This window comes from Garra rufa, chromosome 17 (assembly GCF_049309525.1).
Source record: "Garra rufa chromosome 17, GarRuf1.0, whole genome shotgun sequence".
NCBI classification, from domain to species: Eukaryota; Metazoa; Chordata; class Actinopteri; order Cypriniformes; family Cyprinidae; genus Garra; species Garra rufa.
The window spans coordinates 13,776,930-13,791,097 of NC_133377.1; the positions used below are offsets into that span (position 1 = coordinate 13,776,930).

At 33.1% G+C, this 14,168-nt stretch overlaps 1 protein-coding gene across 2 annotated transcripts in view; it reads left to right on the forward strand.

Annotated features, from left to right (window-relative positions):
• ldlrad4a (low density lipoprotein receptor class A domain containing 4a) overlaps positions 1 to 14,168 on the forward strand; it is a 185,675-nt gene that overhangs the window by 60,077 nt on the left and 111,430 nt on the right. For both annotated transcript variants that reach the window (XM_073821944.1, XM_073821945.1), the window contains exon 3: positions 9,180 to 9,317. In XM_073821944.1, the coding sequence (XP_073678045.1) occupies positions 9,180 to 9,317 (138 nt within the window). The remainder of the gene's footprint in view (positions 1 to 9,179; positions 9,318 to 14,168) is intronic.

The following is a 14,168-nucleotide window of genomic DNA, read 5'->3' on the forward strand; positions in this document are numbered from 1 at the left end:
GACTCTTTTTCCTCAGAATTCCGTGTTTGTATCTCACAATTGTGACTTTTTACTCAGAATTGCGTGTTTGTATCTCACAATTGTGACTTTTTACTCAGAATTCCATGTTTGTTTCTCACAATTGTGACTTTTTACTCAGAATTCCGTGTTTGTATCTCACAATTGACTTTATTTCTCAGAATTCTTGAATTTTGAAAAAAGTCACAATTGTGAGATATAAACTCTCAATTCTGAGAATAAAGTCAGAATTGTGTTTTTATCTTGCACCTCTGACTTTATCACTCCCAATTGCGAGTTTATATCATGCAATTTTGACTACATTTCTCAGAATTGCAAGTTTATATCTCACAATTTCGATTTATAACTCAGATGTAGCACAGTAATGTAAGAGAAAGAGTCATCATCACAGAGAAATTTGACATTTCACAGGAAGATCCATGGCATTTACATTTTGATTAAACACTATAAACTGGTGTTGGGCAGTCGTGGCCTAATGGTTAGACACTTGTAACTGAAAGGTTGTGGGTTCAAGTCTCGGTACCCACAGGGATTGTAGGTGGGAGGAGTGAATGCTCTCATTTTTAACAGCAAACCTGAAGATACAAAACAGAAGGCATAAGGATACGGTCACAACCTGACTGGACAGCTTTTATGATGAATATTTCATGAACTTACTGAACATCCAAAACAATGCTGTGTGCAGGGCCAAATGTGCTTGTTGCATGCATGTTTTTACCAGCTGATAAAACAAAGAGCTTATAAAATATGTAAAGGAGTCAAAAAAGTGGCATGAATTCTTGCATTGATCTGTTGTAAGGCGTTTCTTCTGTACAGAACTGTAATATGCAACATAGTTCCTAGGTATGACCAGAGGAACCAGGTTACCTTTAATAGTCAGGCAGAATAAGGCATTAAACGTGAATTACATAATCAGATTACTTTTTCAAGTAACTAGTAAGGTAACACATTACTTTTTAATTTACAAAAAAATATATGTTTATATACTTTTTCAAATAAGTAACGCCAGTTACTTTTTTTTCCAATTTATTGACTGACAAGTCTCCTGTCCCCATGTTGAGAGAAATCAGGAGTAAGTACAGAGGTGTTGTGTGCGCTGTGTAAACATGATGTTACTGTAGTTATAGGCTAAATATGAACATGCGTTATTCATCTCTGTTGCAAAAAACATTCAGTATTCCTCAAAATGAATAAAAACAGAAATGCAAACTTAGAATATGATGCAAACCTGCACTAATTAAATGTTAAATAACACCAAATGTGACCCTGGACCACAAAATCCTTCATAAGGGTAATTTTTTAATGAGATTTATATATCTAAATAAGCTTTCCATTGATCTATGGTTTGTTACTATAGGACAATATTTGGCTGAGATACAGCAATTTGAAAACCTGCAATCTGAGGGTGCAAACAAATCAAAATACTAAAAATCGCCTTTAAAGTTGTGCAAATAAAGTTCTTAGCAATGCATATTACTAAGAAAAAATGAAGTTTAGATATATTTGTGGTATGAAATTAACAAACTGTTGTCATGGAACATGATCTTTACTTAATATACTAATGTTTTTTGGCATTAAAGAAAAAAACAATAATTTTGACCTATGCATTTGTAACTATTGCTACAAATTTGCCCATGCTACTTAAGACAAGTGTTGTGGACCAGGATTACAAATATCCTTTATATCCCATATTTATTCCCATTTCATTAACCAGTGTCTTTGCTGCTGACCTTCAATGATCCAATTCAACCACACTAATATGCAAAAACTACTTTAGACGAACTAACATTTGTGCTTAATTTTTTTTTTTTTTATTGCTAAAGAGTGTTGAACTTTTTTCTAAGTAACATAATTAGTTACTTTTTTAGTGAGTAATGCAATATTGTAATGCATTCATTTTAAAAGTATTTTTTTCTTATCGCTAAAGAGTGTTGAACCTTCTTTTCCTGTGCTCTTCTACATACATGAATTTACTTTTCCTTCAGCCTGAGACTTATTCATTTCACTTTTTGGTGTGAAAGGGTTTTTACATTTGCCAAAAATATAACTTTTTATATTTAAAACAAACAAGCAAGCTCTGCCCAGATTTAAAAAGTAATGCAAAAGTAACATAAAAGTAACCTAATGCTTTACTTTCTGTAAAAGTAACCAAGTAATGCAATTAGTTACTTTTTATAGGGACTAACACAATATTGTAATGCATTACTTTTAAAAGTAACTTTTTTTTATTGCTAAAGAGTGTTGAACTTTCTTCTGTTTTCTACTACAGACATAAATGTACTTCAGCCTAAGGCTTATTCATTTCATTTGTTGGTGTGAGAGGGCTTTTACATTTGCCAAACATATAACTTTTTATATTTTTAGGGAGTAACACAATTTTGTAATTCATTACTTTTAATGCATAAATACTAATAAACAACCAATATGCTATATGCATGCTAATAAGCAACGAGTTAATAGTGTTCCCTTATCTCATTTGCCAAAAATATAACTTTTTATATTAAAAACAAACAAGCCCAACAAGGTCTGCCCAGATTTAAAAAGTTATGCAAAAGTAATGCAAAAGTAACCTAATGCATTACTTTCTATAAAAGTAACTAAGTAATGCAATTAGTTACTTTTTTAGGGAGTAACACAATATTGTAATGCATTACTTTTAATGCATACATACTAATAAACAACCAATAGGCTATGCTATACAGTGCCTTGCAAAAGTATTCATACCCCTTCTTTTTTTTTTTCACGTTTTGTTGCAGCATTATGTTAAACTGCTTTAAATTATTTTTTTTCCCCACATCAATCTACATCTCATACACCATAATGAAAAAGCACAAAACAGGTTTGTAACAACTTTGCAAATTTATTAGAAATAAAAAACTGAAAAGTCCCTTTGCATAAGTATTCATACCCTTTTCTGGGACACTTGAAATTTAGCTCAGGAGCATTCATATTGCTTCTAGATGTTACTACACTTCGAGTGGAGTTAAACTGTGGCAAATTCATTTGAATGAGTATGATTTAGAAAGGCACACACCTCTCAGAAAAGGTCTAACAGCTGAAAATGCATATCAGAGCAAAAACCAAGTCCTGAGGTCAGGATAACTGCCTGTAGAGCTCAGTGACAGACTTGCGTTAAGGCAATGATCTAGGGAAGAGTTCAGAAAAACATCTGCTGCATTGAAGGTTCACAGAAGCATTATCCATAATGGAAGACAATTGGAACAACTAGGACTCTAGAAAATGTCTGCCAGCCCCCATCCAAGCTGACAGAGCTTGAGAGGTGAAAAGGTGAGGCAAAGAATGGCAAATAATTGCCAAATGCAGATGTGCAAAGCTTGTCACATCATACCCAGAAAGACTTGAGGCTGTAAAGGTGCTTTCAGCTATGTACTGAATTGAGGGTATGAATACTTATGCAATGTACTTATTTCAGTGTTTTATTTTTAATATATTTGTAAAATATGCAAATCTGTTTTTGCCTTGTCATTATTATGGTGTATGGAGTGTAAATTGATGTGGGGAAAAGCTAATTTAAAGCAGTTTAACATAATGCTGCAACAAAACAAAATGTGAACAAATGAAGGGGTATGAATACTTTTGCAAGGCACTGTATGCATGTTAATAAGCAACAAGTTAATAGTGTTCCCTTATCTTTTCTTGTGGAAAATTCTGGGTTCTGGCTTGATGGTCACATTATGGAAATAAAAAAATGTTGTGACTGTTGCTACATGATGTCATGTGGAAAATTAGGATGAAAAAGACAACAATCCGCAATTGTGAACAGCTGACACACTTGGCCTGAACTTGCTAGCAGCTCCAAATCCCAGGTGCGGGTTAAATTTAGGCACTGAGGCTTCTCTCACACCCATCCATCCCATGATCTCCACCGGCCGCACACAGATGGCCCTGTCTGACTGCTTCAGGGGAGCGGAGGGCAGGTGACATCAACAGCCGGACCAGGGAGGAGAACCCAGACACGCAGGGTGGTTCGAGGTCTTATCAGGGTCGGATGAGTCATGAGAATGGCAGGCGAGTGTGCAACAAGCGGCCGATGACACGGAGAGCGGTCAGAGAGCATCAGTTTGGCTGAGCGGACAGGGGAAGCGAGTGAGAGAGAGTGTCTTGCTCTAATGCAGGACAATAACACCGCTGCATCAGACACACCGATAAATGTAGTAAATGACAGTCTAAAGCCCAGTTCACACCAAGGATAATAACTATAGCTATATAGATGTAGCTTTAGAAATCATTTCAAATTTAATAGAATAGCACCTTTTTCTTTAACACAGAAGTGAGCCTGTGGGTGAGACTATTGGTTCATTGTCTACTATAGGCAAATGTAAAACTGTTTGCATTACAAACAAGTGTGCTGATAATTAATATAATACATTAAAATAATATGGTAAGACACACAAGTTTGCAATATCAAGTAGCAAACCGAGCTGTTTTGTACAGCTAAAACTACCTGGACGTGGATGAGACCAGAAGGCTATAAAACGGACAAATGGCAGAACCCGCTTTTACGGGAAGAAAAAGGATAATAATAATAACAACACAGAGGAATGTTATCAGTGAAATCACCATCAAAATGATTTTAAGCTGATGAATGATCAGGAATTGATAGCCAATCAGAATCCATCCTGCTTTAAAAAGCTCAAGCAATTAACGTGGCAGATGACGAAACTGTTTAAATGAATCGTTTGAGTAAATGATTGAGTGATTCACTTAAAAGAGTCCTTTTTTGTTTCTTGAATGAATCATTTGAATAATTCTGTGATTCACTCATAGACCATCCTTGTTTGTTCCTTAAATGAATTAGTTTTTTTTAATTGAATCACTTGAGTGAACTATTTTACGATTCACTCATAAACCGTTGTTTTTTTTTGTTGTTGTTCCTTGAATGATTGAGTTTTTTTAATCAAATTAAATAGAGTGAACTATTTAATTAGTCATTTGAACAATTCAGCGATTCATTTATAGACCATCCTTGTTTGTTCCTTGAAGAATGGCTGTTTTTTTAAATAAATCATTTAAGGTGAACTATTAATTATTCATTCACAAAGACCCTCTCGTCTTGTTTCTTGAATGAATCAGTGTTTTCGAACAAATTGGTTGAGTGAACAATGCAATGATTCACTTAAATTCCAGAATCTGTGTTGTTGAACAAATTGTTTGACTAAATGATTCAGTGACTCACTCATAAGGATCCCTCTTTTGTTTTGTTCCTTGAATGAATTAGTGTCTTTGGATGAATCATTTAAACTATTCAGTGATTCACTCATAGATCACCCTTGTTTGTTCTTTGAATTAATATCTTTTTTTAATGAATTGCTTGAGTGAACTACTTAAATATTTACTCACAAAGACCTATTTGTCTTGTTTCTTGAATGAATCAGTGTTTTGAACAATTTGGTTGAGTGAACAATGCAATGATTCACTTAAATTTCAAAATCCATCTGTGTTGTTGAACAAATCATTTGACTGAATGATTTAGTGACTCACTCATAAGGATCCTCTTTTATTTTGTTCCTTGAATGAATTAGTGCCTTTAGATGAATCATTTGAACTATTCAGTGATTCACTCATAGACCATACTTGTTTGTTTCTTGAATAAATGAGTGTTTCTTTTAATGAATTACTTGAGTGAACTATTTAAATATTCGTTCACAATGACCCATTTGTCTTGTTTCTTGAATGAATCAGTGTTTTGAACAAATTGGTTGAGTGAACAATGCAATGATTCATTTAAATTTCAAAATCCATCTGTGTTGTTGAACAAATCATTTGACTGAATGATTCAGTGACTCACTCATAAGGATCCTCTTTTATTTTGTTCCTTGAATGAATTTGTGTCTTTGGATGAATCATTTGAACTATTTGAGTGATTCACTCATAGACCATACTTGTTTGTTTCTTGAATAAGTGTTTTTTTAATGAATCGCTTGAGTGGACTAATTATTCACTCACAAAGACTAATTTGTCTTGTTTCTTCAATGGATCAGTGTTTTGAACAAATCGGTTGAGTGAACAATGCAATGATTCACTTGAATTCTAGAATTAATTACTGAATAATTCAGTAACTCACTCATAAGGATACTCTTTTGTTTTTCTTCCTTGAATTATTTAGTGTCTTTAAATGAATCATTGGAACTATTCAGTGATTCACTCATAGATTATACTTGTTTGTTTATAGTGTTTTTTTTTTTTTTAAATAAATAAGTGAACTATTTAATTATTCACTCCCAAAGACCCATTTGTCTTGTTTCATGAATGAATCAGTGTTTTTGAACAAACCGGTTGAGTGATTGGTGCAATGATTCACTTAAAATCAATCTGCATGTTGAATGAATCGTTTGACTGAATGATTCAGTGACTCACTCATAAAGGCAGTCAACTTTTACCATCTCTTAGCTCATCAGTGTAACTTGAATGTAAAATGAAAGTAAAAATTAAAATGAAGTAATTGAAAGAATCCATGCAATCAGGACTTTATAGATTTGTTGCAGTATAACGCTTGTTTCATATAAAATCCCAAGTGCCTGATTTATTTTTTAACTTGTTGATAAATGTACAGTATATTATATCCCAGATATTTACATAGAGTTGTTCATATAATTATGTCCGACTTAATGTGTATACTGAAGAAATTATACTTTGAAATATATTTCATTTCAAAAACTGTAAATTGAACAAATAATTACAAAGAAACACCAAGCAACACTTTAAATAAACATGAAATTCAGAAGTTATAAAACCGAATAGCATTTTCTTATATGTACTAATGTGATTTTGATGTTTTTAGTCTGGTAGGTGAAGAAATGTGGAAAAAAAAAAAAAACAGATATATTTACGTTGAAACGTCTGAGTGGCAACATAAAGTCCGTCCATTTAGACAGAAAAAGACCGTCTGAACAAAATGTAAAGCAACCAACCAGAAGTTGTTTTTGTTTTCATTTTTTTGGTGTGGATAAAACTGAGATGGCGCAATATTGGACTGGGGAAAAAAGAATGACAGGACTGTCTTTGTTAGTATTTGTACACAATTAAAATATCTAGACAATATACAGAAAGTTCTGTTAAAATGCAGTTTCTGTTCATGTATATTTAGTTTACTTCAAGTGCCTTAAAAAAAGACTCTTTCAAAGATTCAAAAGCATGAACCCAGGCACCCTAGCATTATTGAGTTTGTTCAGAAATTGTAAAGATCAGCAATGTCTGCATGGCTCAGAGTTTGCTCTACATTTTCTAGATCATCCTGAAATTGAGTGACACGCCTGGCTGTCTGCTCGGGACAGATAGATAGTTGTCTGTGCTCAAGCAGATGCACAAGTGTGTTTGAGATTGTTTGGGCGTTGTGTAGAGACTGGCGTCTCAAACATGGTGTCTCATTTCCCCCGCTGGTGATCAAATCTGCGATTAACACCACAGACGAGACAGCGGCCGGAGAACGGCCTGATACAGACTCGCAGAAATCCTGCCCTGCTGTAATGGCTCTGAAGTGAATGTTTTATGGTAGATGTTATGTCATCGGGTGCGGCGTCAGGTCACGCATCGCAAGTCTGGGTAGATTAGAGACCCGTAAAACTCCAGCACAACATCCCTGACCTCTTTTATTCACAGCAGCCTGCCGAATAACTGTCTCATATGTTCCCTTCCTCAGGATCTTTTAAGTGCACCTGACTGACAAAGCTCTTTTGTTATTAAACTGAAGGAAGAAATTAAGATGACTTTTACAATAGAAGAGCATTTTTGTCTTTAGTTAATCTTACGTTTGATCTGTTCAGTGGTGTTTATCTATTTCTTAAAGAAACAGTTCACCCAGAAATGTAAACTGTCATAATTTCCTCATATTCCAAACTTATGTGATTTCATTAAAGGAATTTATGCATATTCTTAGTGTCTATTTTTTAGGTTTCAAATAAGTTTTTGGAGAATAAAATGTCAAAAATTGGGTGAAATAATGTTACATTATCATTCAGTGTTACACAATATTTACGTAAATATTCAAACAACATGCTTATTCTGACTTGTACATATTAAAATATATAAAAGAATAAGGGAGCATATTGCATTTTATTGTGTTTTAAATGTGTACATTTTTGTTAAAATGTTGAATTACAACTAATTAGCATTTGGGGTGAAAGTAATTTGTCTTTTAATATGTCATAAATAGTTTTTTGTTGTTGTTGTTGTTGTTGTAAATATGCCTGACAAGATTGTTACACTGAATGACATTTTAGTGGTGTCTTCAGTAAATTAGGGAAAAATGTATGATATTTAGTTTTGCTCAGAAAAATAAAAACAAAAAAGCAATTAAATTAAAGAGAAAACTTAAAAAAAAAAATTGGGAAAAAACAACAACAGTTTAAAACTTTTATTCTGTCTTTAATATTGTGCTGACAGTATAGTTTGGTTTAAAAATGATTATATTAATAAAGAAATCATGCACTAGCTTATATTTCCATTAACTGTCATCAAAAATAGTTATCAGTCATGACTTTTTGAAACATGGCCTATTAGCATTGTCACATCGTCCGTAGATAAACAATGTTCATGATTCTCAATTGACTTTCGGCATAAAGTCTGGTCCACTTTGCTCTTTATTCAGCCAAAGAACCGCCCACTTAAACAGGAAAAAAGACTGTCTGACTGACATATGAAGCAACCAACCGCAATGTGTTTACATGTTTTGTAACACATCTGTAATAGATGATACCACATCAGCAAGCTGAATGACTGATTAAAAACCTGTGCTCTCTGAAAAACATAAATAGTTTGGAAGCCAGCCAATCAGATTGGAGCTTGCGTTTTTTTTTAGACAGCTGTTGTAATTTCTGTGTGCAATATCCATCAGACGGCCCGTGAACGATGGCTCGATGGGCGTACCGTCTGAGGTTTAGACTAGTCTTAGAGTAACTGGGTAGAAATGCTTCTCATGCTCTATAAAGTTTTGAAATATCTGTTCATCTCAGCACTCCACCCAAAGCCAAGTTGTAATTGTTATTTTCCTGCATGTGGTGCATTGCATCAACCTGCATATGCTTAATTATTCAGTCTGTCTGGTATGTGATGCCTTCAGTTGTATAATAGTGCCGCATTGTGTCATAACAATCCTAACCATCCACCCTTGAAGACGCGCTTCTCTCTTTGTCTTTCTGCAGAGTGCAAGTTCCACTGCACCAATGGCAGATGTCTGAAACTTCTCTCGCTGATTTGCAATCATCTGAATGAATGTGGAGACAACAGTGATGAGGAACACTGTCCTGCTGCTGTACCTCCACCTCCAGACACCATCCAGTGTAAGTCCATCCGCCCACCTCTGTCTCAATGCCACATCTGCATCTCTGACAGCTGATATTGCATCAGTGTTGGAGAAGCTACTAGAAAACTAGTCGCTTCCAGTCAAACTACCCTTTAGAAATGCATAACCAAAATTAGCTGCATACACTGGTGATTTAGTGTCTTTAACAAATGAGGCATTATTTAATGAAATATGTGACCCTGGATGACAAAACCAGTCATAAGGTTAAATTTGACAAAACTGATTTATACATCATATGAAAGCTCAATAAACAAGCTTTCTATTGATGTATGGTTTGTTAGGATAGGACAATATTTGGCTGAGATACATCTATTTGAAATCAGAAATCTGAGGATGCAAAAAAATCAAAAAGACTGAGAAAATCACCTTTAAAGTTGTCCAAATTAGGTTCTTAACAATGCATATTACAAATCAAAAATTACATTTTGATATGTTTACAGTAGGAATTTTACAAAAAATCTTCATGGAACATGAACTTTACTTAATTTCTTAATGATTTTTGGCATAAAAGAAAAATCAAAAAAAATTTACCCATGCGATGTATTTTTGGCTATTGCTACAAACATACCCCAGCGACTTAAGACTGGTTTTGTGGTCCAGGGTCACATATGTGCTAATTTGCATACATTTCTAGAACAAAAATCTAAACATTGGATGAGGTGAGTTTTAAATTTCTTGTTGAATTTTTTGGACATATTAGAATCAAATGTTTTTACCGAGGGGATTTTGGGTTTCTCATTTTGTCACGCCATAATTCAGAAAATAACATGGAACAGACAGGAAACATTATATATTTTTACCATTTTGGGGGAATAAAATGTTGTATAAAATCAAGCACACTGTAAAAAATGACAGTGAATTTAACGGTAAAAAACTGTAAAAAATGCTACGGTAAAAACCTGTGAAATGGTTAACGGTAAGTTCCCCTTCTATATACGGTGAAAAACTGTGTTGGACATTGCATTTAATTTTACGGTAGTATACAGTTTTTGGAAGTGAAAAAGAACGTAAAATTTACAGTGAATAACCGTAAATTGACATTCCCAGAATTCAATGTATTTCATTTTTTTATTTGATGTTTTTTTGTTGAAATAACTTTTGCTTATTATTTTTTTTCTTGGCAGTTTTGTACATTAGGGTTGTATGTTACATCTGATGTTGTTAAATTAATGTTTTTTGCATTATTTCAGTTTTATGTGTGTTACCATGATGGTGTTTAGTGTTTGTGTGAATGACACTGTGCACCTTCTATATACCTTATTATTTAAAACCTCCGTTTGATGGGCTTTTGTTCATCATGTGATGTTGTCATCACCACCTGCTTTTGGTGGTTATTATTGTATTACAAAGGTACAAAACAGATTTCAGTACTTCAAAAAGTTGGTACATTAACATTATATGAGTTATGGTTTTTAGTATGAAATTATGGTATTTACCTGTAAATTTAAGTGAAAACCTTAAAATGTAAAACATTGCTACCACAGCTGCCAGTTTTTTACCGTAAATTTTATGGATTTTTTTTTACAGTGCAAATTATAAATATGAACAAATCCCTCTGTAAAAATCTTCAGGATATAGACAGGAATAAAAATGTAAAGTTTGGTGTGTGTAAGTGCTACTGAAGTGGAGATTTATGGCTCAGTGTGTTTCTCATTTTGAGAAAACAGCCTTTAAAAATATGCATTGTAATTGAAATCTATTAACACAAATAGAGAGCGCTATAAAAGGGATTTGGATGTTTTCTTTCCACTAGTCTGAAAAAACACTTTATAAAAAAGCCCAAAATCTCAAACTTGAAGATTCAATAATTATTACATTATGTGGTTCATTTAAAAAGAGCAGTTTTTAAGTGGCATAAATGACTGGAACAAATAAGGTCTACCCAAATTTATACACCCAAATTGAAAACATATTTTTAGTATCTGCAGTATGTTTATGTCACTACATAAAAGTGACTTCATGTTTTGTCTTTGTACCATTATTTTGAAATGATAGTCCAAACCAGGGTCGGAAATTACTGGGGACCGAAATGAACAAAAATGCCCCAAAAATTCAAGATAAAGAGGCAAACTGCCCTGCCCTTACATAATTAAACAAAATGTAAAATGAAATGTGAGAAGTGTAAATTCATAGAATTATATTAGCTTTTTTACATGTTTTTACTGCGTTAAGCCTTTTCACCAATCATATGTGTTTCTGTTAACCTTATGAATTTTGCAATGGCCAATCAGAGGCATTTAGATCATTTAGTCAGCGCTGAAAACTGAAAAAAAAAAAAAATCTTCTTTCACAATTTTATTTATTTATTTTTTGCAGTTGCAAGTTTACATCTCTCAGTTCTGACTTTTTTTTCTTAGAATTGTGTCATATAAACTCGCAGTCAGAATTGCGAAATTTAAACTCGTAATTCTCAAAAATAAAGTTAAAATTGAGAGATATAAACTTACAATTGCATGTTATAAAGTCAGAATGGTGAGTTAAAAACATGCAATTGTCAGAAAATAATACTTTTTTCAGCTGAGAGTTTGTATCTCACAATTCTGACTTCATAATGCACACCTGCGAGTTTATATCATACAGTTTTGAGAATTGCGAAATATAAACTTGCAGTTGTAAGAAAAAGTCAGAATTGCAAGATTTAAACTCGGAATGCTAAGAAATAAAGTCAAAATTGAGAGTTATAAATTCACATTTGCGTGTTATAAAGTCAGAATTGTGATATATAAACATGCAATTGTAAAAAACTAGTCTTTTTTTCTTGTAGTTGAGAGTTTGTATCTCACAATTCTGACTTTTTATCAGTTTATATCACACAGTTCTGAGATTTGCGAGATATAAACTTGCAGTTGTGAGGAAAAAGTCAGAATTGAAATATTTAAACTGGAATTTTGAAAAATAATGGCAAAATGGCAAGATATGAACTCGCAATTATGTGCTACAAAGTCAGAATTGTGATATATAAACGCAATTGTAAGAAAATAGTCTTTTTTCCTCAGAATTGGATTTTATAACTTGCAATTGAGAGTTTGTATCTCACAATTCTGACTTTATAACGCACAAATGCAAGTTTATACCACACAGTTATGAGAACTGCAACATATAAACTTGCAGTTGTAAGAAAATAGTCTCTTTTTTTCTTTAGAATTGGACATTATAACTTGCAACTGAGTGTTTGTATCTCAAAATTCTGACTTAATAACGCACCAATGCATATATTTTATATCACACTTTATATTACATGTTTATATCACTCGGTTATGAGAACTGAAAGATATAAACTTGCAGTTGTGATACAGTAGTCTCTTTTTTCCTCAGAATTGGACTTGGAATTGCAATTTTATCTCACAATTCTGACTTTATAACACACAACTGCGAGTTTATATCACACAGTTCTAAGAATTGCGAGATATAAACTTGCAGATATAAACACAATTGTCTCAGAATTGTGACAATCAGAATTGGATTTTATTACTTGCAATTACGGGTTTATATCTCAAAGTTCTGAGAAAAGTCAGAAATGCAAGAAAAAGACAGGACTTTGAGATATGAATTTGCAATTGTGAGAAAAAAAGTCAGAATTGGACTTTATAACTCACAAGTACAAGTTTATATCTCACAATTCTGACTTTATAGCTTGCAACTGTAAGTTTATAGCTCACAATTCTGAGAAAAAAGGAACAATTGTGAGATAAAAAGTCTGAATTGTGAAATGTACATTTGCAGTTGCAGGGGAAAAGTCAGAATTGTAAGTTTATATCACACAATTCTGAGAAAAAAGTCAGAATTGCAAGACGTAAAGTCAGTTGTGAGAAAAAGTCAGATTTAAACTCGTAATTTTGTTACAATTGCGAGATATAAACTTGTGCGTGTTATAAAGATAGAATTGTGAGATATAAACACAATTGTCTCTTTTTTCTCTCAGAATTGGATTTTATAACTCACAATTGCGAGAGATAAAAAATTAACAGTTGCGAGAAAAAGTAATTACGATTTTATATCATGCTATTCTGAGAAAAAAGTCATAATTGCAAGATGTAAACACAATTGTATGAAAATACAATATCTTTTTCTTTTTTCCTCAGAATTGGATTTTTATAACTCACAATTGCAAGTTTATCTCACAATTCTGACTTTATAACTTGCAACTGTAAGCTTATATCTCGTAATTCTGAAAAAAGTCAAATTGTCACATTGTGAGATAAAAAGTTGTGAGTTTTTCACAGTTCTGAGAGAGAAAAAAATCTGAATTGTGAAATGAAAAGTACCTTGTTGTATTAGTGGCAGAATTGGGCTCCCATATTTTGCTAATCATGCTAGTAATCACTTCATCAATAATAACTTTAGTTATAATTGCAGGAGTTTTTGCATAACACAAGAAATACAAAAACATTGTATATGTATTCTGTATTCTGTAACAGTGACAGTCTAGAGTGTGTTTGATTAACATCACAATCGGTTGTGAGGCTGGGTGTGCTTTATAAGTTTGACATAAAAGCAGCAGTATAACACTTACTTGTTTGAAAAAGTGGTTTGTTACTGGAAAGCTACTGAAAAATGTAGTTAGGTTTGTGGTGTCATCTAGATCTCTTTGCTGTGTTTTCTCTGTTATTATCTTTGCTGATCCATCCTGTTTTACTGATATTTCGTACAGCATTGTGCCACAAAATGCCATGTGGTGCAGATATCCATACCACAATTATGCTAGAAACATACTGAGCGCAAGTATGAGAACGATTCTTCTGTTGAGGAGTACAGTTCATTAGCATAACTGTAGATGATATTGCAGATATGTTGATTTGGTGCATTAAAACTGAATTTTAAAGTGATG